Genomic DNA, 25,564 nt, shown 5'->3' on the forward strand with positions numbered 1-25,564 from the left:
GCTTGGTGTGTGGGTTTAAAGAATCCAACTACTTATAATTTATAGTGCATAAAGTACACAATGAAGAATACAGTCAGTAAAGATTAAATAATGTGCTTCTGATCCACAGCGGGTCTTCAATCTGAAGGCCGCTTCTGCTTTGCTCTCCTTCTTCCAAATGTCTCAACATCTGTTAAAAGTCCAGGTTTTTGAAGTCCTCAGTACATCTGTACCTGCTTTCACCGTAGCTGGTGCACACCAAGTGGGGGAGACAGGGGCAGGTGTGGTGTTGCCTTTTCCCTGGATAGGGCACCTGAGAGTGGAAAAAGGGGGGAGAGGGATAATCTGACACTTTCAATCCTTCAACAGTTGACAAGTGGAGCTGTCTTTAAACTGCTCTTTAAAGTCTGAATCAGAGATGGATGTGGTGTTAGCAGAATTAATTGTTGCCCTCTCCAGAGTGATGTATGGCTCTGATTGGCCGGTTCACTCTGGAGGAGATCAATAGCCTCTGCAGTTATCAGCAGCTTTTCTAAAGCTGCAGCCAACCTGCCTGGAGCTTGATAGAATCAGAATTTCAACCAACGTAGAAAACAAAAGTGGGCAACAGAGTATGGTTTGTTTGTGTGTCAGAAAGTGAGATGCAGGAAGATTAGTGACATCACAATTCTCCCCACCTTGTGGCTATAGGGGTGGCATTCATCCCCTTCCAGACCTCTTGGGACGCACACCCTCAGACCCCTCAGCCATAGACTGACGGCACAGCAAAGACCGAAGCCGCACTGCACGTCTCTGTCACAGGCCTGCAGCACAGAGAGAGAGAGAGAGAGAGAGGTGGTAGACGACAGACAGAAACTAAAAGACAGAAGCACAGTTATTGTTGAATGCCAGTGACTCAGTTGTATCTGTGTTGGAGATACCCTTTTTAGTTTGAATCTATTTTATTTGTATTTATTGTTATAGAGATGTCCTCTCATAATCATACAGTGCACGTCATTCTAACAATCGCAGCCATCTTCCTAATTCATTTACAAAAGAATATCAATCAGTGGACTGAGATAATTTCATCTCGTTGTTCCATTGGACATGAAGCGGAGGAGGATGTGGTCTCCTGTCAGTAATGTGTAATCACATATATACAAATTATCTAGAAAAGGATACTCAGATGTTTGTATATTTATTGTCTGAATATTAAAATATCAAACAACAAAATTCAAAGTCAAGGGATTGTATTAAAAACGGATTGCAAGTACAGCACACATCCAGGTATAGAAACAAATGAGATAATAAGTTAAGTAATTTAACAAGCAACATTACCAAACGTCTGCTGGCTCCTGCTTCTCAAATGTTCTGTTTTTAATTGTTTGTAAATGATTTTTGGATAGAAAAAAACAAAAAGGAAATAATTTATTTTAGAAAATGTGTGGTGGTTCATTTGTAATTGTTTACATTTCACAGACTAAACAATTCATTTACTAATAAAAAGATACACATTGACAGATTAAGCAATAATGACAATGGTTAGTTGAAGCCCTAGAAAATGAGTAATTTAAAATAGAGCATAAAATGGCAGTGTCTCAAAGTAATTTCAAGAAACAGAAGATATTAATGAACTAAAATATTGTATTTATTCAAACAAATAAGTAATTAAGGAGATATTTAAAGTTGTTATACACTCTCTTAAAACAGAGTATACATTATATTTATAAACAGATATAATACCAGGGAAAAAATGAATTAGCAGTGTGCAGCAGAGCCAGAAAGCTGTCACTCACCCCTGTGATGACGGCTCCTCTGGACCAGCTCAGGGACACCAGGAGGAAGGACAGCAGCACCGCCCTGAAGCCCATGACAGCAACAGGAGAACTGGACTCTCTCAACACCCTCAACAACAGCTGTAAACGGTCTGTCCGGCACCTCACAGTGGATCCCCGTCTTTACAGTCAGTCATGAAGGTTTCAAGAACTCCTCAGAGGGGGGAGCCACTCTCTCTCCCTCTCTTTATCCACCTCCGACCCACACCCAACCCTCCCTCCCTCCCTCGCCATGTCTGAGATCTCCCAAAGTGCTCACTGCCAGTCTCCTCAGAAGCTTTGTCATCTTATTCATCTGCATGACGGCCTATGGAGGCTCACAGGATACCTCCCTGCTTGTAAATCTTTGCCTGTTGCATCAGATCTGACCATAGATCTGCTCAAAGCAGAGGCTGACAGAGTTTCCATTACTCAAGTGCGTCAAGGCAACACAAAAATATTGAAAACTATACAAGAAGTGATGACATTCATATGAACTCAAATGAATCTGACGCCTCTTTGTGAGAAAAAGGGCACAGGTGTCATGACATTCAAAGTTATTGGTCAGTCTGAAGAAGCCAGGACAAGACAAATCACCATCAAAACCATATAACGAGTTTACTGAAATGACCAAAGGCTGTCTCATGAACTGGGCTTGATGGGAGAATTATATGGGATATTCCTAATAATATTATAATAATAATATATTTTATTTATAAGCGCACTTTTCATTTGCGTAAACAAAACTCAAAGTGCTATGGTATACATGTGCTGTTATGCCAAGTATTGTGACAGCTGCTATCAACTTTGTGAATGTATCTACAATAGGTAAGCAATGCCTATAAGGCCTCAAGGGTTAAACATGTATCTGTTTTATGTCACAATCTTCTCTGCAATTAAGGTAATACATATGATTTTAAATAGGCTATTTATTTGGCAATTAATATATAAAAAGATAAATCTCTGTTCAGATTTGGTATTTTTGAGGTATAATTCAGTTTAGTTTGCTTCCATTTCTAAAATGATGCCTTTTTTTAAAGAAATATTTACATTTACTTATTTGAAAACAACATTAAAACTGAGAGCAAATGTGTCGATACTAATTGACATTGCTTATGAACCATATTGTCACTTGAAGGATAACAGAATATAAATAAGTCTTATTTTGTGCTAAATAACATAAATAATATCAAAATCCGTACTCATATTATTACACAGTCAATGACAGGGTGATGATACACTGACTCTGAGTCAGATCTATTCTGGGTTCATTTGGAGATTTACTGTTGTCGTAAAGTGGCCAACAGGTATATCATGATGGGGTCTAGTGTTGATACCAACCTCCCATCATACAAGATTAATGATTTTGTATATGACTTTATATTGATGCAGGTGTCATAAACAAGAGAAGAAGATGTCATGTGTTTGGACTCTGTAAATATTTAGCATGCCATGCATACTCTTATACTAGTGTTTGCCTATGTGTGTGTTAGGACAGTGATGGGCTGCAGGTTGGCAATGGCTCTGATTTAGGAGGTGAGAAAGAAGATACGAAAAGATAGAAGAATTAGCGGAGAGGAGGGAAAGCATGCCCAGAGCTTAGTCCGCAGTACATTACCCTGCCTCTGCGCAGGTGATGGATTCCTCCAATGCAGCGGACACATAATTACATTCACCCATTTCTGCTCTGTCAGCAGGAGCACTAGAGCCTTGCCATCTTTGGACAGGCAGCAGAAATGATGCAGGAGTTGAGCTCATGAGGCAGCCTTGAGCTAAATTTGGAAGAAAACACCAAATCCATCAACAAAAGGCTGCAAGAAACAAGGGGCCTTCATACAACTCATACTATTAAGGCTATATTTTATGTTCAATAAAGTGTAGGCATTGGTAAAGTTCACATTATATTGCTAAAGTTTATCACACTAAAGTTTGCACCACCATATGATTAATTTGTTGCATGTTCTTTTTTTTATGATTTCAATTATCTGTGTAGAAGTCTGAGTTGAACTTCATGGTTCTCCAAAACAGTGTTATATGAATAAGGCACATGTGACACTGGAGCTATTTTTGGCAACTTCAGCTTTACTGAGAGTCATCTGATCGTGACTGCCTATGCAATGCTTGAGAACAAAGTGGGAAGTGGATTATCAATAAACCTGATTTGTATTCAGGAGGGGGGGATAACTCAAGTAATCTAATCTAATATTCATGCAACTCTGAATATCCAAATACCTTTCCCACAGGGGCATGGATGAAGAGAGGATCACATCAATGATGACATATAGAGATACAAGTGTTTAATTTCACAACTAATCCAGTTTAGAAAATGATTTACGTGTATGAGGACCTAGCCACATACAAAAACCAGAGCATAAACATCTAGAGTAGGCAATATTAAAATGATATATCAAATGCTAACATTAGCCTAGAATATGAAATCCCTTTACAGGGCATTTAAACACTACTCTTTAAAGATTTCTTGACATAAAACGACCTATCTATCTATATGTATTAAATTGCACAAAAGTACACATCGTACACTACATGTCAACATAGTAGGTTATTTCTTAACGTCAAGTGTTTTGGTCTGTTATTATTTTAGCGCGCTTCGTGAAGTTTGGACCTCACAGGGACCGCTTTGTGCACGTGACGGTCAGCTGCTCTACACGGAAGCTTTGAGGAAGCAGACAACCAAAACAACACATTTAAAACACAAAACGTGACTTTGTTGGTTATCTAAGCTTGTTAATAATGGAGTCGACCCTCGAGCAGCATCTTGATGATACGTAAGTTCATTACAGACTGTGTTTGAGTTTGTATTGTAACTGTTGGGACGTTGAAGACGATTAAAAGCCTCTGTTTGTCTATATTTTCAGGATGAAAAACCCAGCAGTGGTCGGTGTGCTCTGCACGGATCACCAGGGACACAACCTGGGCTGTAAGAAAACCCCACGTTTTTATCTGAGATGTATTAAAAAATGTTTCGCCTAAACGTTTTCACAACACACTCGGCTTTTTTCAAGGGAAGATTCAAACAGAGGTGATCAGTTTTTTTAAAGAAAGGACTCCCCACAAAATGGAGACGATAACCTTATGGATGTCCCTCGGAACAGGGGACTCTACCTCATTTGAAAAACACATAGGCACGTGTGAAACTCCCCATATTTTCACTTTGAGACTGCAATTATAACAAGGAAACACAAAACAAACCAGGCCAAATTACCACAAAGCCTAGACTTCACCTTACCATCATGCTTAATAACGTCAAGCCAATCCGTAAATCGTCACAACGGGGCTCAAGGATGGACAAACGTGGGGATTCTGACTTGTAACTCAAAAGAAGAGTAGAAAAATGAGTGTAGTCCATTTCTATCACAGAAGAATAAGGGTCTAAACTGTTTGTAGATAAAGCTTAGAATTTGAGAATGTTACAGTGTTTTTTTTAAATGATTGTTCTAATTTAATGGCTTTGCAAATGCACCTGATAAAAACTGTACGTAAACAATTTTTAACTCCCTTAAAATCACCTCAAGTACACATTGATCAATGGAAAAATATTCTAAACGTGTCCTATATAGGCTGAACACCTGTCTTGTTGTTCCAACCTCAGTCGTAATCAAGGTCAATCAAAAAGTTAAAACTGCTTTTGAATGGGAATTTATTGTGGAAAATATGTCCTAAATAACATGGTTGAGCAATTGTTTTGTGACTTTGCTTCTACAAAACGTGAGGTTATTTGTGAGTATCATGAACAAAATAAGTTACATTTGTAACACATCTGTAAGTTGCAAATGATGAAATTTCAGTTACCTCAGGATCATTTATAATCAATGCCTCTTATGGTGTTTCTTCATTTCTCTACAGTAACTCTTTTTATGTCACACATTAACAGGCCGCGGCTCCCTGTCTGATGAACATGGCGGTGTTGTGTCAGTTTTGGCCAAACAAGCTGCAGCTCTCTCCAAAGACCCAACAGACAGCCCCACTGTGTGCCTGGAGTCTGAGTCAGGGTGAGCGCTCACACAACATGCTATCTAGCTCACTGAATTTAAGGGATCTGCCTTTGAAATAGATCCAAGACTCAATCAAAGACTGTCAAATAAAGGAGTGACTATTATTTGTACATTAAACTGTGCTACAAGTCTTAGTAAAGGAGTTTTTTCATTTGCAAGGCTATGCTGCCACCTTCTGGACTTTCTAAAATGTATTATTGTTCAAGCTTAGCAGTGACTAATTTAAACTCATACTGATAATTATTATAAAGATGTCATATTGAATGTTATAGTGACAGTCAAGGAACCCTCTGCTTTATCTTGACTTGTAGGCTGCTTTCTAACTATGGTAGGATTATAGTACTTGTCAAGGTGTAAATCAATGACTTGATGACCTGACAGATATCAGGTGTCAAAACTAAATGTGACATGCCATTAGTTCTCATGTTTCAACTGCCGGTTGTAAGTAGGGTTTAAAGGCCAACCAAATATTTGTAGATGTGTATTTTTTTTTTAAAATAGTACAATTATGCTAAATGAAAATGTTATTCATCTCAGGTTGGGACTATAGGTGAAGCCTATGATACTAAAATAAATTGTGATAGTCATTACGTCACACACAATATTAAGGAATGCTTTTGTAATTTGATTACATTTGAATTTGAGTTAGTCAAACTGTACTGTACAGTAGAGGTTAATGACAGACAGGTAGATATGATCAATCAGTCAAAAAGTCAATACTACAATTATTTTTGTTCCGTCATGTAAACGTTTGTCTAATAAATTACATTTCTTTGCTTGTTTTGTAGAAACATTCTGGTGAGGAGTCATGGGACCATCACAATAGCCGTTCACAAGATAGCATCTTGAAGACAACACGACTCACTGAAGAGTTTTTTGTAAAGAAATGTACACAGGCACATAAGTATAATCACACAGTCTTTATGAACTGTGGGAGAGATCTTCAGTCTGCGAGAGAAATAAAGAGTTTCTTTGCCTTTCTGTTTCGGATACACTCAGATCCTAGATTAAAGCAATGATGTGTATCTGTTAGTTATTCTAATGTATTGGTTTAATTTACAGATTAAACCTTGTATCATGATATTTACAGCCATGTTATGCTTTAACTGTTTTTGTTAACATCCATAATGATCGATCCAATGCATGCCCAGAAAAACAAACCTTAATAAAAGTTTAACTTGACTCCATGTTGCCCTCTTCCTGGTAAAGTGTTCATTATGTTCTCCTTTGCTCAGTGTTTCGTGGTTAACTGAGTTATTTTCTTTGGCAGCTGCATGAACTTCATCTCCAATTTTAGTATTTCAAATTCCTGCTACCTATTACTTCTACTCTTCTACTATTCAGAGGCAAATATTGTTCTTAAATAATATAAAATGTATGTAGGTTAATATAAAGTGTATTGATCCTTTGGTGAAATGCATAAGCTCCTCCGCAGTATTAATTTTTTTTTTAAAGAAGAAAAAAACACTCCTCATTTACCAGCATTATTAGAGTCATAAACACACTAATGCTCTGTTTCACTGTCACATTTTGGATGCAGTCAAAAATACTTGTTCTACCTCTGTTCATCCCAGAAATGAAAATAAAATGTTCAGAGGTTGCAGTCAGGAATAACAACTGCCAAGAATGCATTGATCACAGGAGCAGGTGGGAGCTGCTTGACTAACGCATCGGACACATTTGACTCATCTTCTGGTAAAGGTGTCCCAGTCCCAACTTTACAAAATGGCTTTAATTGGTGTCAGAAAACCCGTGTGTCCTGCAGTACACTGCACAATGGTGCCAATCTGCAGAGGGGACTGACAGTGCAGTGCATCTTGGTGGCGCATGTGCCCGGACCTGAGTAAAGTCTGCGGTGGCTCTGATGTTTTGACCGCAGAGCTTTTTCCTTTTCCTCCCTGATGAGGCTTACTGCTACGCCTCAGTCACGTGGCTCCTCCTTGCTTCGCCTTCTGCGGCTCCTCAGCAGAGCCAGCGCTGTTGAGCCTGAGATGTGAGATGCAACTCAGAGGGACACGCTCATAGAGGCAAAGTTGTGGCACGGTCATCCCCGGACTAAAAGGTCCCGCAGCAATATCTCTCTGTCAAAAAGTACTTCACCGGTGACGCGCACGCCTTTCTAGGACGCACAAACCCGGAGCGAGAAAACCACAAATTAGTGAAATTAAACTAATTGAACATTGCGGCAGAAGCTCGTCGAGGACTGAAGGATATTTCAGGTATGGACTTATTTGCATATTTAAGTCAACACATTAATAGTTTTGAATATAGCCTAGATTGACTGAAAAACGTTTTTATTGTCAATATATTGTAATTAATTGTCTTAATTGGTGAAAGAGTTTTGTCACACCAAACCTTTTCCCGTGAGGAATCTAGCTTACATTACTCTACAAACTATTACTCTCTGTGTCCCCCAAAGTTGTTTTGATTTGAAAACTTTTCACCCACATTGACATTGAGGTTTTAGTCACTTTTTATCAATTGGCCCCCGGTCCGATGACCGGGGTGCATGAAGTTTCGGATCTGATTGAAAGACTCTATTCTTGCCTCTCCAGCAGTGTTGGGTTGGGAGAGGGCCACAATGCAACAGGCCTGCAAAGTCACGATAACAACCAGCTCACAGTTACACACGGTAAGACCTCTCTTATTTCTCCCCACAATAATGCGGGTTTGTGTATGCCTCCGAGACTAAGCCAAAAGCCCTCAGCTGAAAACCCTGCATTTACTACATAATCTCATCATTCCTCACAACTCAATGCAGAAGCTAGGATGGCCTCGTAGTTGGAGACAACAGGGGCTGAGTGTGGGTTTATCTTGAGGGATAAAACACTCTACCAAACATCAATAAATCAAAGAAATTCCTTGAGTTTTAGTAACAACATCTCAACAAAGTCATGAGTAAATACACCTGCATTAGAGAAATTCAGCTGAGAAAGGACTTTTGAGTAAGACAATTGTGTTTGAAAAATGCATGCAGGTAACAAATAGGAAATTGTGTGCTATATAATGGGTCTATTACAGTCAACAGACTTGAAGTATTCTTAGATGACACCTTGCACAATTTCCTACTGAATAGTTTTGCACATTTGGAGAGAATAAGGATCAATATTTTACAGCATTTTTGTACTATTTGCCTAACAATCAGATAAAGGCCTATTTGAGGCTCAGCTCTGTCGATCTTACTATTGGCTGGTTTGCTTAAGGTTATTCTGGCCAAGGCATGTCTGTCTTGATCTCCAGTGTTAATTAAAGGATTCAGTTAGTTGTTCGTCCGGTTTAAACGTAACAAACATTTATTCAAACAGCTCCTGTTGGTTTGCAGTTTTTTAAAGGCATGCTGTAAAGTAAAGTATTAACAGAAATCTTTACAGGACTTGAGATGCAAACTGTTTAACATCTTAAACCTGTTAAATGTTATGTTATGTCCTGCAGATGTGGACATGTGGACACATCTGCAGGACATAACATAACCCCTGAGCAAGCGGGGGCTGAGAGCAAAGAATAGCTTCTAAGGCTCTGGGTAAAAAATGTACCCGGCCGGAGCCTGAGGAGCTATTACAACTTGGATCCACTCATTTGTTGATCCTGCAATGATCCACGTTAAAAAAAGAAGAATCCAAAAGACCCGCCACCCCCTCTCACAAAAGTGAGCACCTTTTACCACCTTTGTGAAGCCATTATAATGCAGACTATGTTATTATCAGTATTGATCGTAAACATCACAACAATGGGTAGGTTAGGTTGATTGCAATTTAGTACAGACATTTGCGGTCCCTGGGCCCTGGGCTCAGGAGTTCAACACTTTTAATCCCTATCTGATCAGATCAGATTTGGATTTTGGGGAGTTCAAAACCAAAAAACAGGATTAGGATCACTTTGATATCCGATCAGATCAGGAAATCCAATCCGAGCTTTAATCTGGATCAAATCTTCAAAACGGGTAGTTCAAACTGACAACACAGGATTGGGATCAGTTTGATCATCACCATTTTTTGCCTTCATGGCATTTTTTGCCTTCATGGCAAATCAATTTTACTTTTCATTTTTTGCTCACGTTTGTGGTGGCCTATTTTGTTTTCAACCAAATGTTGATGAATGAATGTTTATGCTCATGAAAGTATCACAACAAAGATTGTCAATCACAAATGTCATTTAGATTAAAGAAAAAATATCTTCAACGAAAAAAAAGTTCATCATCTGTCATCACCTTTCAAAAGTAATTGCGGACAATAGATGTCTCTGCAATGTGGTCTCTTGTCTTCCTTATATTATTTTTCATGTCCACTAGATGGCGCTCGGTAGGATTAAAGCACTGATATTCAGGATCTAGTCATCTTGAAAAGTCGTAATCTGGATCAAGTTGATCCTATCCTGAATTGCTTTGAACTCCAGGGACAAAATCTGTCCGACTTGTCTGATCCTGGATCACAAAAAATGGGATTTCAAAATCTGATCGGATCTGATTGAGATTAAAAGTTTTGAACTCTTGGGCCCAGGAGTTCAAAACTTTTAATCCGTATCAAATCAGATTTGGATTTTGAGTAGTTAAAAACCAAAAAACAGGATTAGGATCACTTTGATATCCGAACAGATCAGGAAATCCAATCCGAGCTTTAATCTGGATCAAATCTTCAAAATGGGTAGTTCAAACCGACAACACAGGATTGGGATCAGTTTGATCCCAAAAAACTGGATTATCCTGATCCCACCAGAGGGGTGGATTTCCAGTGGATTAACAGAGCAAAATGTACTGTACCATTTATCTAAAAATATGTTTCAATTTAAATAAGATGGCAAAGTTTGTTAACTGAAATAATACACAATGTTTAGCCTTTATGGGAAATACATTTTATTTTTCCATTTTTGCTCATGTTTGTGGTGGCCTATTTTGTTTTCAACCAAATGTTGATGAATGAATGTTTATGCTCATAAAAGTATCACAACAAAGATTGTCAATCACAAATGTAATTTAGATTAAAGAAAAAATATCTTCAACAAAAAAAAAGTCCATCATCTGTCATCACCTTTCAAAAGTAATTGCGGACAATAGCATCTCGCATTGCACCACCACTCCGTCTCTCATTTAGAGGGAAATCCATAGGTGGGCCTAGATCAGTGGTTCTCAAACTTTTTCTGTCATTCCCCACTTTGAACAGGTGGGCCTTTTCAAGCCCCACCTGTTCCTCATCGCTCCAATAAAATGGTAGGCCACGCTTAAAATTGTCAAATGTATCGTTCTATAACAGGGGTCTCCAACCTTTTTTAGGATGAGAGCTACTTTCAAAAAATAAAACAAGTCGTGAGCTACTTTTACTCCTCTTTTTTGTTTTCTTGCAGTGTATATATTTAGCACATTTTAACATTATTATATGCTACCTTTAACCTTTGTGTGCTGTTTGGGTCTGTAGGACCCGTTTTCAGTGTTTACTAAAATAAAATGTATGCAATTTAATTATTTTAACCTGCTTTATTTGGTGGTGCAACGGTGTTGTGTGTGTCTGTGAGAGCGTTTCACATGTGTGTATGAGAGATTTTTACCAGTGGCGAGCCTGTCTCTGAGGGCCTAAGATATTCTACAAAATAATATTTAAAAACATTAAAACAAATTATATTTTTCTTTATATATATTTTTTAATATATGTTTTTAGTAACATTAGTTTTACCAATAATAACTTGATTAAATTGTATTTAAAATAACATTTCCAAAGAAATGAATCCTTTGAATCTGCCTATTCAGTTTCTGTTTGAATGTGAAGGGTTAAATGAAAGAAGCTCCTCTCTGCGAGTTACTGTGAAGAGAGGAGCTGATTGGACGTCCAGCTATGAATTCACAGAGGGCCAGCTATAGTAACTGAACGAGAGAGTAATGTCAAATGACAGTACAATTGACCAATCATATCTTCCCTCTAAATGGGTGGGCTTTATTATCGCGGACTTTATGACAAATTCCGCCCGCTATGAAACGTTTCTTGTTTCCATAGCAACAACAACTGTCAACAGCGTAAACTCGCCTTCAAAATAAAAGCATGCCAAATGACACTTAAGACATACAACTGCAACGAAAGTAACAAACACAATGCAATATCCTATTCAATTTCAAAGAACACAAATTGGGTTATTTACAGGTGTTGTTTTGTGTGGTAGAGGGTCGCTTTTCATTGATGCGTTTTGCTTTTTTTATTTATTTTTTTATTTCGCAACCCACCTATCACATCTCTGCGCCCCACACTTTGAGAAACGCTGGCCTAGATCATCAGCAGGTGCGAGGGGCTCTAGAGGATCATCGATGTCAGAGAGGGGGACTCTGCGATGGACGGCAATATTGTGTAGCACAATACAAGCCAGTGTTATGCAGCATGCTTGTTGGGGTTCCACCCTCAGATAGGCATGCAAAACGCCTCTTCAGTACTCCATTCAACCGCTCAATGGCACACCTTGTTCTTCCATGGCACACCTTGTTCTTCCATGGCACACCTTGTTCTTCCATGGGCGTTGTTGTAGCGCATCTGTCATCACCCATGGTAGGAGTGGGTAGGCACTGTCGGCTAATATAACTCCATCCGGCCTGTTGGTTTGAAATTCAGTGAACAACCGGCTCTCTCTGAAGATTTGTGCATCATGGACTGACCCAGGCCATCTCACAACACAGTTGGTAATGGCAAGGTCAGCATCTCCCACAAGTTGCACATTGATGCTGTTGACATATTCCCACTCCCTCTGACGAGGTGCTTGAATATGTACATGGGTGCAGTCGATCACCCCAATGGTGTTGGGCATGTCTCCCAGAAGAAAAAATTGCTGCTTCACTTTGGCAATCTGGCCATCATTGGGAAAAGTCACAAACTGATCCAGCAGGTGAGCCAGTGCATCAGACACAGCTGTCACCACTTCACCCACTGTTGTCCTGTGGACTCCCATGCTGTCAGCTATGACCTGATAGAATGTTCCACATGCGTAAAAGCGCAGGGCAATGAGGACCTGTTCCTCTACAGTCAGAGCATGACTCCGCAAGGTTCTGCACTGCAGTTGTGGCCTGACCAGATCAGCAATGTAGTTGATGCAGGGCCGCCGTAAGGGGGGGAAAAGTTAGGACGATTCTAAGGGCCCGTGACTGACAGGGGCCCCAAAAATGTTTAGAACATTAAGAAAAAATGTGTAAGTAACCTTTCATCAATCATCAATAATTAACATTAATATAACGTTATATTGATAATGTACTCACTAAACCTACGATTCATTTCACTTTTTTTCTGCGAAAAGTTAATTATCCAAAGCCTCTGTACACCCCCCTCTATTTAATGGTTTGGTCCTGCCTCCAAACGCTGTGCAGCACCACACTTTCTAGCAGCAGAGAGTGAGAGCATGTGAGGAGGGATGCTAGTACTTACGTATGTGCGATGTCTCAACGACTAACAAAGTCAGGCTTTCAACAAGAAAGACAAGAGAGAGCGACAGTATGTCACCCAGTTTTTCAAAAGAAAAGGTGGGTTTGGTCCATGAGTCGTGGAAATTAGTCTGTTAGCTAAGCTTAGTCCATTGTAAATAATAATTGTAATGTTTTGCTGACATTAAAGGTGGGGTAGGTAAGTTTGAAAAACCGGCTCGAGATACACTTTTTGTTATATTCCATGGAATTTTCTTAACATCCCGATAGCAATGAATATCTTAAGTGCTTTGACAAAAAATCCATAAAGAAATGTCATCTGTGGAAGCCGTAATACTGTAAAAAGCACGACCAATCATTTTAGCCGGCCCGGCTAAAATAACTGGATGGCCTACCTGCCTGTCAGCCTTCCAACTGTGCACAAACTTATCTCGTGCCCTCATTGGTCATTTGCGCGTTTGTGTGTGTTGGAGGAGGGGCTCTGTAAGGAAGTGGCAGATTTTTTCCGGTTGTGTATTTTCAAATTCTTGCGCACTCGAGCTGGTTTCTCCAAAATTACCTACCCCACCTTTAAGTACTGTTAATATCTTCACAGAAAATTCAGAGGTTTTTCATGTCACTCCTCTTTTAGTTGACATTTAATAAATGCAGGTACATTTTTAGCAGCTATTCATACTAAATCAGTTGTCCCTCCCCCTGGTGCCAGGCCCAACAGATCCATCTTTAGGCTCAGCAGCCCTGTCCCCATAAGGCTTTGCAGTCTTGCCATGCTGTCCATTGAAAGCCAGTTGGCTAGAAAGCTGGACTTCAAGGACTTGATCAGTGACTTTGCCTGTAAGAAGGCTAGGCGCTGGGCTCCATTCAAAAATGTTATTAAAAAGGCATGTACACCATAAAAGATGACTATTGAGATCTATTGTCGGGAATGTTAGTGTTATATCAAATAGTGAATTCTGCTGCAGCAGAATGTTGCAGTATAATTTGCAGTCTGCACAGTGTTATATCTTCACAGCTCAGTGTCAGTAAATATTGTGCGGTTAGTATTGGACTACAAGATAGATGCAAGCCTGTACAGGTAGTTATTTAAAGGAGACCTATCATGCTATATTTAAATGATATAGTGTATGACCATACCTATATAAAGGTATATTTATACATTTTATTTTTCAAAATACCAAACAGATCATTTTGTAGCCATGCCTCGTTTCGCTCATTTTCGCTCTATTCCAAGCCTGTCTTTGAAAATTCTGAGCAGCAGCTGACCACGCCCCCCTGCAGAAGAGCGGGGCATGAGCCGGTGAGAGTCATGTTACCATGCTTGCTGTGATTACGAGTGTGGAATAAACATGTCATCTCAGAGCAATGCATGTGTTCAAGCATATTATCAATTTGATCCAGAGACTGACCCTGAAGCAGCGGAGGTTTTGGTGGAGGTGCAAAGATCTCGGTTGCAGCAGGACGTTTCTGAATGGTTAGTTGACAAGCTGTTGTCCCTATTAATTTTACTCTGTTACGATGCGTGCTACTTATTCTGTTCATATTTTGGCTAATTAGCAAGAATGCAATGTGTACAGTTTATAACTTAGAGTTTGTAACGCAAAAACAGCAATACATATATATATATTTATAAAGGGAGACATTCATATTTTCAGCATATATACAATGGCCTCATTGCGTTTATTAATAGTTTACAGTCCTTTTCTTCCAACATCGTGCAACAACCGTTGCTCATAAACTCATAAATGAGTCAGTTGGGTTCTGGAGGTGTTTACAGCAATTGTGCTTGGTTGGCGTGGCTTGTGCCTGGTGGGGCCCACTGTGATATCTTTTCATGGGGTGTACTGTTGGAGAGGTTTGGGGTGCTCGGTGTGGACCCTTTGGCGATAACCTCTCTTTCCAGCATGGAAGATGAGAACAATCCCTGCTATGACTGTGTTCTGACTGTTCTTTCAGTAAGTAGGCCTATCAGTCTCTGAATAATAAGTAATTGCAAATACACACCTGGAATGCATGTCCAGATTGGTTAGGGCCTGTGTTTAATTATGTAATTAATAGCAAGGCCAGTGCTAGTGGATCGCCGGAGCTGTTAGATTAACATTAACATGCTTATTGTAGTTGTAAGTGCACTGCCTTGCGGCCTGTAGCACCATCCTTGATGGAGCATATGTGTGGGCTGGACCTGTATTTTACAGGAAAGGAGTGAGCAGAGGGTAGAGTTGTCGATTCTTGTTCTGTTTTCTGTGACTATCTTCCTCACCCTCTCAGACTTTTAGTTGTGCCACTACTAAAGAGACGCGTTACCATGGAAACCAAACAATGGTGTAGCTGTATTAAAGTCAGAGTGGAAACAGTCCTGAGTAAATCTGATTTTGTCAGAAATCGGGAGTCTCCCGCGAAAATCGGGAGGGTTGGCAAGTACGAGACACTGCTGAGCCGTGAAACGGAGAGGGCAGAGATTCAGATCCGTCTGGCCGAAGAACAAATACAGCTGTGCCGGCTTCAGCAAACTGAAACCTTACTAAGGATTCAGCTCCTCAAAGCACGCCTGGATAATCCAGCTGCCTTTGAATGAATGTTTTTTTGTTGTTACCCTAGTGGGAGTATTTTTTTAAATTACAATTCCATTATGATTTGATGTCCTTTATGTATTTAAAAATATAATTAAACATTATAGATGTCTCTGCAATGTGGTCTCTTGTCTTCCTTGTATTATTTTTCATATCCACTAGATGGCGATCGGTAGGATTAAAGTAATCTTGAAAAATCGTAATCTGGATCAGGGTGATCCTATCCTGAATTGCTTTGAACTACAGGGACCAAATCTGGCCGATTTGTCTGATCCTGGATCACAAAAAATGGGATTTCAAAATCTGATCGGATCTGATTGAGATTAAACGTTTTGAACTCCTGGGCCCAAGATTAATTTTGATCCTGTAAAATATTTCAACATCTATATTATACAATGGAAAGGTACTAATTGTTAGGATAGTGCAAGTTATTGTGTCTCTGATTTCAGGTTTCAGGAAGATGAGCGTGCACCCGCATCAATTCTAATTCATGTTTTTTGTGTCATTTTACTTCACTTCTTGTTTCAGGTGTAAAGCTAATCTTGATGCAGCCATAGTAACAAGTGCCCTTTCGACCGACCAGAATGACACTCGGAGAATAGGCTTCTTGAGGTTTTTCTTCAGCTCCAGAGCCTTCAGGCATCCCACCAAATCAGCATTCAAAGGTAACTGCACAAGCCCGTTTAAAGAGAAAAAGCTCTTATCAGAAATCAGGTTTTCTTTGGTAAATATTCTTCAAATGGCGCAGGAAGCTTAGTGACGTTAGGAGTCAATTAGACACACTGAACTTTGTATATAGTCGTAAGTCTGAAATGGATTTTGGATAATAGCAGACTTTGAACTCTGTATGATGTGTCCCCTCTAGCATCCAGACTTGCTGGTGATTCTGGACAAAATTAAATCAATTTGTTTCCAGTGTAAAAGACAGGGGGAAAATCAACAAGCTGTGCAAAAATGCAGTCTAAAGTTCAGCTAAAGCATGAGTAAGTCAAAAGCAAGTTATCCTCCAAAGGTGCACAATGGTTGCAGTTGAATATAATTTAACAATATATCCGTAAAGAAAAGCTTTGTTTTTCTTTTTGATCTAATATAACTGCTCTCAATCTACGCTGCTATTTTTGGCACAAATTGGCCACTCCTAGTTGTCTCAAAAACACCTAAACCAGGCCGCCAATAGGGGCACGTATTAGTCCCGTCAACGGCTATCATGATGCCTGATAAAACAAGGATATTTTGTGTGATCCTATGATTCTTCACGTGATCTTGTGATATTGTTTTGCTGTGCAAGGTAATTATAGTAAGATGAACTTTAGAAGATCACCACTTGACATAGTCATTATCTGAACTTAAAGGTCCCATGTCATGCTTTTCTGGTTATTACCCGTCCCCTTGTGTGTTATGAAGGTTTTTATGCATGTAAACGGTCTGCAGAGTCAAAAACCCTCAACGTACACCCTGTAGGGAGTAAAACTCTAACACAGAAAAGACCTCCCCAAAACGTCTCGTTGGAGATTTCTCATTTACTTCCTGGGTATCGCTACGTAGGGATACCCAGTAGCCACGCCCAGAGCTATGGCCGCACCCTCTGCCAGCCTTTCATGAAACAAAGCTTCCCAAACCTTTCAGGGATTCATGCCGGATATGTACAGCGTAGGGCACTGAAGAACGATGCTGTTCCTACTTTGTTTGGACCAGCGGGAGATTCGGGTACACAACCTGTATGTATTCATTGTTGTTTGTGTATATATGATGTTTAAAACAAACAAGGTATCTACCACGACGGTTTAAATGGGTAAACGTTTTTCGGTCTACTACGTTGGGATCGCGGAGAAATGCTCTCCGCAGCCCCATTCTCACAGCGTTATAAACCTTTTTCTTACTCAATATCAAGCCACACTTATTGTTTTTACTTCGGCTGTGAGTGTTTGTGTGTGCTCAGGATGACCCCTAGATTCCACCGGGTCCGTCTGCGTCGCGTTACGGCCGTGTTACGGCCGTGTTACGGCCGCGCCGCGGCGTCCGCAAGGATCGCGGCCACTCTAGTCAATGGGTGCTATTCCACCAGACGCGCCACATTACGGCTCAGAAGCGTCCCAGAAGCGTCTCGGCGCTGGGCTCCACTCAAAATAGGATTGAAGTCTATTTTTCAACACGAGGCGTTGCAGAGGCGCCGGGCAGGAAGTGGACCGGTCAGAGCATCCGTCCCATCCCCCAAATAAACTAATTTTGCAGACCCTATCCCTCCGTAGTCTTTCAAGTAGGAGGAGAAATACAGCTAGCGTTCTCCTCCGGTTTACAGGCACTGTGTAAATTATATATATAGAATAATTATGATGATAAATGCATTTTTTTACCACTAAAATACAGCTACACATCTTTGATTCATGTCGTTTATAACTGGGATATTACAATTATTATTAACTTTGTCTGTACAAAGTAGCCTGTCCAGGAAATATGCACAAATCAACAAAAACTGCGAGCCGGCAGGCAAGACGCTCCGCTTCTGAAATGCTTCTGAAACGCGCCCGGTAGGGTATGACGCCGGAGGAGGCCGGACCAAAACCGCGGCGCAGCCGTAACGCGACGCAGACGGACCCGGTGGAATCTAGGGGTGAGTTTAGCTTGTTCTTGCTGTATTTGTTTCGCCGACACGGAAGCCCTGTTCAACAGCCAGACTCCAGACTAAAGGTGGACAAAGTTCCTGAGGATATAAGCAGTGGCGGCTGGTGGAAAATATTTTTGGTGGGGCTATGGAAATTATGTGCAAACCATACAAGGGGGGTCCCGGGGGATGGTCCCCCGGAAGAAAATGTTGAGAAATGACCCCTTAAATTATGATTTCTGGTGATGTTAGAGGGGGGGTTGGGGGACAAATTGAGGCTTAAAAATATGAGATAATCCATAATCGTCAATGTGATTAGCTATGAATCTTCCAAAACTTCCAAATACCTTGTCCTGGACATAGTTTCTACAACAGTACAGTAGGCCCACACAAACTGCAGAACACTGGTGCTTTGGGAACACTCAAATGATTTAATTCTCATTTAAAATCAGGAGACTAAATACGAACATTGTGTGTGTGTGTGTGTGCGTGTGTGTGTGTGTGTGTGTGTGTGTGTGTGTGTGTGTGTGTGTGTGTGTGTGTGTGTGTGTGTGTGTGTGTGTGTGTGTGTGTGTGTGTGTGTGTGTGTGTGTGTGTGTGTGTGTGTGTGTGTGTGTGTGTGTGTGTGTGTGTGTGTGTGTGTGTGTGTGTGTGTGTGTGTGTGTGTGTGTGTGTGTGTGTGTGTGTGTTGTGTGTGTGTGTGTGTGTGTGTGTGGTGTGTGTCATACTTGCCAACCCTCCCGATTTTCGCGGGAGACTCCCGATGTCATTGCCCTCTCCCGGTTTCCTCCCGGGGTTATATTTCTCCTGTATTACTCCCGATTTCTGATAAATATAGATTTACTCACGACTGTTTCCACTCAGACTTGAATACACCATTGTTTGGTTTACATGGCAACTCAAAGTCTGAGAGGGTGAGGAAAATAGTCACAGAAAACTGAACAAGAATCGACAACTCGACCCTCTGCTCACTCCTTTCCTGTAAAATACAGGTCCAGCCCACACATATGTTCCATGGTGCTACAGGCATTGCACTTACAACTACAATAAGCATGTAAATATTAATCTACAGCTCCGGCGATCCACTAGTACACAGAGTCTCCACCTGCAGACGCAGCCATCCTCATCAACTACTGACTGTAGCGTCACCTTGGATATGAGTCCAAACAACTCACAGACTGCATCGGGCGCTGAAATTGTCGCCCTGTGAGCATCAGATCTGACGACACTGATTGGCTGAAATTATGTTTCGGCGGCATAGTTTACAGATAGCAACAGTCAGCAATGTGTTGGCTGCTGCTGCTCTGGCTGAGGGCTCCTTTCTTGCCGCCCAGACGAGAGAGGGTAATGATACACGCTGCGGCCAGGCAGGAAACATGTGGCTTATCAGTAACTTTAGACATCGTAACACAATTTTAAACGAGATTGTATTGTAGATAATACATTTGACTGATACCAACTATGTAATATTTACCTTGTTCATTAAAAATAAAAATAATGTTTCTTTTTTTTTTAAATAATTTTTTTTTTTTTAATGAAACAAATACCAATAACTGTATTGCATTGTTTTCTTATGCGCAATTACTTCATACTGTCTTTGTCTTTTTCGTCCTGCATTTGTTGGGCCACCCTCAGAAAAATAACTGGCCCCAGCGTGGCTCCCCAGTCAAAGTGGTCTAGAACCGCCACTGCCTGGGGTTAAATGCAGAGGCCAAATGTCACTGTTTGTGCTGTGTGCTCTGCATGTGTGACCATTAAAGAGGGGTTTCATCCCTCCAATTCTATCTCTATCTCTCCATTATGTGAATCAATGCCAATGCACTTTTGGTTTTGTAAAGGATTCATCTCTTCTTTTTTGGAATTTTAATTTGGAGTTTGGTGGGCAAACTGGTTGGTCTCTGACCTACTTTCTTTCCTGGTAAATCCATCTGTCTCTCCTTTCCACCTCTCAAGTTTGTATTGCTACTCTGATACAATCCTGTCCAGTGTCCTATGTCTTTAAAAGTGATCTTGCTCAATCCTGACCTAATTATTCATCATCATGCATGTTGTGTTTCTCTTTCTGTAAAGGTTTTTATTACAACCCAAAAGATACAATCTATGATGTAATTTAACTTAAAGCACGGCTCCATTACTTACTTTCAAAACAAAGATAAGAAAACTGCTGAGGACATTTACAAACTAACTCAACTACATGTCAAATAATTATCAAAACGAGTGGTTGGGCGTGCAGAGTCCAAACACACTCACCCTGCTGCAGTTCGCAATCGTGCATTCCAACAAACACAGCTGACAGCTTTGTCATCTGCGAAGGATCATAACCTTGTCATTGCACTAGTAACCCCTGCCGATGGGCGAGGCAGTGGGGTCATCCTGTTCCCACATCATAACAAACAGTAGTTTTCTGTCAAAATTACATTTAGATTTCGGAAAAATTCCCATTTTGCCTACTGACTGACAGGTGTTCTTTGGGAACTTTCAGATCTGAAATGTTTCTATATTAGATTGGGACAAACGTCTTGTCTTGTGTGATTTATTAAAATCACCCAGTCCTTTCATACCTCCCTCATAGTGCAATACATATTCCTCCTTATAATTTCACACTATTCAACTGATCAATAGTTGTCATAACAACAGCAGCAAATGGTTTACAGCTCAAGGATGCAAATAATGTGTTTTGGTGAGAGACACTAAACGTCAACATAATTCTTGTTTACAAGAAAACTCCTGAGGGCCCATTTAAAAAGCGCGTTTTCAGAGTGGTCAGTCAATACTTCATGCACAAAGTCGGACTTGTTAATCAGGCTTTTAGTAAGGGAAATTAAAACAATCTCTTAATACTTTTGTTCCTTAGGAACAATACGACATATCTCTATAACTGATGTATAGCTCCCTAAGGGCACATATTATGGAGGACATTATTCACCAATAACCTTACTAAAGTCGAACATTAAGATTGAGAATAGAAGCTCATTAAAAAAAATGGAGGAAGTGTGCAGTAACAGTGTTAATACCAAACTACAAAGCTCTGATCTCCAATCCCCCATCGCTCCAACCCTCAGATCTCCGGCACATTCACAAACATGCACTCAGGCACACTCTGAGGACAACGTGTGTGCAGCCCAAGGCGGAGAAATACTCCTCACAGTACACTGGCGCAATTCATTCCCCTTTTAATCCGCTCTGTTGCCCCTTTCACACCAGCGCTTTTTCAGCTCCGGCTCGGAGCTGGAGCCTGAAAAGCGCCGGTTTTTCCTGTTCACACCGCAGCGGCGCCGGCTCTTAGCTCCGGAATCCGGTTCACTTCCAGCTCCAAAAAATTGTCGGTCTAGAGGCAAGAGCTTCGGAGCTAAGAGGTGGCGTCGCTTACGTCTCTCTTACGTCGAGGCGTGTAGGAAACTAAACCCACCTCCCCTGAACATGGGTCGACTGTCATGCCTGCCTACAAGCAGTAGTGCTTATAAACACACTTTATAAAGTCAGGCAACACTAACCAGGCTTCGTGTGATTCTGTTTATGTGTACCTTACTTTGACCATCCGTTCACTGTTATTGATCATTGTGGAGAGAGGCAGACGTTTTGTTTTTCTGCACAGGTTGTCGTGTCCGACTATCACAAGTAGAATCATAATAAAAATACGCCGGTAAAATGTGCCTGTCGAAAACGGTTTATGCCACAATAGGATAGCAATAGCAAGTAGTCAGTTTAGCTTCGGTTGCTATGCTAACATCACACATTTTATACCAGAGAAACTTTCATAACAGTGTTGTGAAACCAAACAGCGTCAATTCAGACTGACACACATTCACTTAGGCTAAGGGGAACTGGGGATATGTATCAGCTGCTTGTGTGAGTCGGACAGTGAATACTTTAGAGCAGCCGCTGCAGTGTGAGCTAACCGGGAGCTAACGGAGGAGAATAAACTCCTGTGGAAGAGCAGCCAACACTGCAGCGGTCGGTAAATGCTGCAGAAACACATTAATAAACAATGAACCACGGCACTCTGGAGCAAAGTATAAGGTTGGAGAAGTCGTTATTCAATTTAATCTGGCTTCGTGTGATTAAAAGCAACACGATCATCGACCCGACGCAGTTCCCCGTTGTTGTGAGCGACGTAATGCCGTTGGGGAGCAAATCAGCGATGTAAACGGTGACGTCATGACGCAGCAGCGGCAGCACCAGTCGGGTGCTGGGCGGTGTGAACAGAGCGGGAGCAGAAAAGGGAAACCGGAGCTGAACCAGAAAAGCTCTAGCTCGGAGCTAGAAAGGGAAAAGCGCTGGTGTGAAAGCCGCATGTGTGCTCTGCCTAATGTGGTTTCTGCTCCTTATACATGTCTTAGTCGGACTGAGTAAGTGATGCAAACTATAAAAGACTGGTGTTAAACAGAGGTTTATCACGCCCCCTCATTTTACTTTGCTCAAGGTTTCTTTGCTCTCCAGCATCTGAGGCTATGCAAGACATGTCACCTTGATTATTCCAGGGTTCATTAAGACTATATTGCCTGGTCAATGATACAAGTAAAGCAGAATAAAAGCTTTTCTATCTTTGCATGGAAACAACATTGCCTGTTCATTGACAGAAAAAACATATAAGCAGAACAGATTTACTGGAAGGATTTGGCAGGATGTTTGACCCAAAGGCAGTAAAAGAAGATGGCAGGTATTTCTAATTAAAAGCAAGCATTTATTTAACAAAGCTGATGAACCCGAATAGTTTAACACAAAAACAGGGAGACCAGGCAAAGGTCCGGAACGCAGGCAGTATCTCGGGGAAAACAGGACAGGAACATAGACGACAAACACTGGGGAAGACAGGCATATACTTACAAGACTAATCACAGCAGAGACTAGACACAGCTGGAGAGAGCAGGTGAAACACAGGGTCAGCAGGTGAACACAATCAGACAATCACACAGGCGGGAAAACCAAAGAAAAGTAAAACAAGACCAGACAAAAGGAAATAATACATTTCACAATAAAACAGGAAACAACATTATACAATGTCATGACACTTGCCATGTCATTTTATAATCACCAAAATCTGCACAACAACCTGTATACTATAAAACCAGCCAGTGTGCATCAATACTCACCTGCAACAGATCATATATGACCCTGTGATTCAGTGCTGATGCTTACTATAAGACATAACATAGTAGATAGAGTTTTACCCTTTGCCATTTGTACAACTCCAACCTTGCATCCAGCTTTAATGTTGACTTAATTTTGGTTAAAATCCTAATATTGATCAGTATTTGTTTGTTAATTGTGTTTCATCAGACATTATTCTTGAGTATTTGATCTGTTTGTCCTTGTTTGACATGGTTCGAGCTTGTGCATGAATACACAACGTCTTGCATGTTTCTTTAAACCATACTGAATACAAATCTGCAGATGCAAGTCAAAGTCCTGGGAGGAGAATCCACTTGAAACATGTCCCAGAAAAGGCTCAAATGTAAGGTCATATGTTCCTGCTGTGGTGCCAAGTCAAGCTCTAGTAGCTGGCTCTCAACACCAGTCACTCCTCAATCCCCTCCTAAAAAAACAGGTTCACTCTTCAAGTCTTAACCCCATGACATTTAGTTAAAGAATCATTCAATAATCAATTCACTCAGTAATATATTATGAGCATGTTTTCACCTCCAGCGCCATGTTCCAGAACAGAACATCCTGCTGCATCGTTGTCATCAGGGCTTTACTGGCTCTTCTGGGTATTCTGTAGCCTAACTTAGTAAACTACACAAAAGTGCTGTTGTATCAGCATGGGATGGAAGGAGAGTTATTACTGCAGCTTCAATTCTTGTGTCCAGAATAATTAAATCCAAAATCACACTTACGCAGCACCTTTGTGGTTTTAAATTGTTAAAAAGTCAATTTGTAGAAGGAGGTGTGGGGTTTTTTAGGTTTCAATCTGCAGTTATCTGCCTCAGGGGTTTTGAGTTCACAAATTGAAACATCAAAAAGTTAACACATCATCACCTTTGAGGCCAACTTTAGCCCAATTGTGAGGACACGCTTTTACGTGCTGATGGGGAGCTTAAAGATAGACATGATTATGTATTGGCACACTGCTGAGTTATTGAGTCTAGTGCAGTAGCTGTAATGTGAGCAAAAGAGGTGGAAAAGTAACCATGTTAACTACTGTATACTCTAACTGTCCTGTTTCACAGATCAGTGACTTAATAAGTTAATAAAGCACTACTGTCAGTTACCCTCACAGTTGTATTATTCACCGTTACGTAAAGATAAAAAATGTATCTCAAACATCCTTTGTCCTTTTTAATTGGCCAGAATGATTTCTGATCAGATTTCTGATCATCTTGAACAACCATTTTTTGAAAGTTGTTTAAAGTAAACCACTTTAAGGAAGAAGTAATTCATATCAATACATTTTTTTGAGAAAGTCCCTGCTTGATATGCCACACTCTTTGATTCTTTATAGGCTCAGCTGTGATGTGTTTGATTGGTCTTGTTATACAGCCTTAATCATTCTGAAGTTATTCATGTTTTCTTAATTTTTCGTCCTAGTGAAACCAAGGCAGCCATGAACCTGTTTAAGAAGGATGCCATGACCATGAAGAAGGAGAAGGAAAAAGAGATCGAGTATGAGGACCCTCCAGATGGAGGTTGGGGCTGGATGGTGGTGCTGCATTGCTTCCTGGTATGTTCACCTCTGTTATTCATGTTACCACATCTCGAACATTTCTTTGCCCAATTTTGACCAGTGCAATTATTCTTTAAAAGACGCTCTCCAAAAGACTGTGATCGAAATGTTTTTAGACAATGATGTGTTATTTTTTAATCAACATACACCCAACGAGTAATGGCAGTGAAAAACTACATTTGAACAAATTACTTAAAAATACTTTTCAATGTATATTTGTTTGTTTCATATATCATTTTTCATTTTCCTTAGTTTCCATAATGTGTGTTTCACATAATGAATTAAGCCTGTAAAAAGAACCCTTATCAAGCTTTAAAATATAATAAATAAAATATAAATATAAATATAAATACATTTACCTCAGATGAAGTCTCTGCTGGCACTGATCTCATCTCTCCCGTTTGTGTGTGTGTGCAGGTAAATGTCCTCGTAATGGGAACACTGAAGAGTTTTGGGATCTTCTTTGTGGCTTTCCAAGACGAGTTTGGTGGTTCGTCTGAGAGCATCAGCTGGATTGGTTCCATCATGTCCAGTCTGCGTCTGTCTGGAGGTTTGTATCTGA

General features: G+C 40.5%; 3 protein-coding genes across 7 annotated transcripts in view; 2 read left to right on the forward strand and 1 right to left on the reverse strand.

Annotated features, from left to right (window-relative positions):
- Window positions 1-172: 172 nt before the first annotated feature.
- On the reverse strand, window positions 173-1,930 carry prok1 (prokineticin 1). Its single transcript, XM_034208827.1, is given in 4 exon segments — window positions 173-292; window positions 657-782; window positions 1,755-1,870; window positions 1,873-1,930. Coding segments are annotated over 4 exon segments (420 nt in total).
- A 2,459-nt stretch (window positions 1,931-4,389) lies between these two features.
- On the forward strand, window positions 4,390-6,972 carry lamtor5 (late endosomal/lysosomal adaptor, MAPK and MTOR activator 5). Its single transcript, XM_034209342.1, has 4 exons — window positions 4,390-4,558; window positions 4,649-4,710; window positions 5,665-5,782; window positions 6,574-6,972. The coding sequence occupies exons 1-4, from the start codon at window positions 4,524-4,526 to the stop codon at window positions 6,632-6,634; spliced, it is 276 nt and encodes a 91-aa protein (XP_034065233.1). The 5' UTR covers window positions 4,390-4,523; the 3' UTR covers window positions 6,635-6,972.
- Window positions 6,973-7,751: 779 nt separating this feature from the next.
- slc16a4 (solute carrier family 16 member 4) overlaps window positions 7,752-25,564 on the forward strand; it is a 32,477-nt gene continuing 14,664 nt past the window's right edge. For 2 of the 5 annotated variants that reach the window (XM_034208983.1, XM_034208987.1), the window contains exons 1-5: window positions 7,752-8,004; window positions 8,341-8,417; window positions 16,265-16,401; window positions 24,867-24,999; window positions 25,420-25,552. In XM_034208983.1, coding sequence (XP_034064874.1) covers window positions 24,883-24,999; window positions 25,420-25,552 — 250 coding nt within the window. In that variant the 5' untranslated portion in view covers window positions 7,752-8,004; window positions 8,341-8,417; window positions 16,265-16,401; window positions 24,867-24,882. The remainder of the gene's footprint in view (window positions 8,005-8,340; window positions 8,418-16,264; window positions 16,402-24,866; window positions 25,000-25,419; window positions 25,553-25,564) is intronic. The other 3 variants (XM_034208984.1, XM_034208985.1, XM_034208986.1) reach the window with 3 other exon arrangements.

This window comes from Gymnodraco acuticeps, unplaced genomic scaffold, assembly GCF_902827175.1.
Source record: "Gymnodraco acuticeps unplaced genomic scaffold, fGymAcu1.1, whole genome shotgun sequence".
NCBI classification, from domain to species: Eukaryota; Metazoa; Chordata; class Actinopteri; order Perciformes; family Bathydraconidae; genus Gymnodraco; species Gymnodraco acuticeps.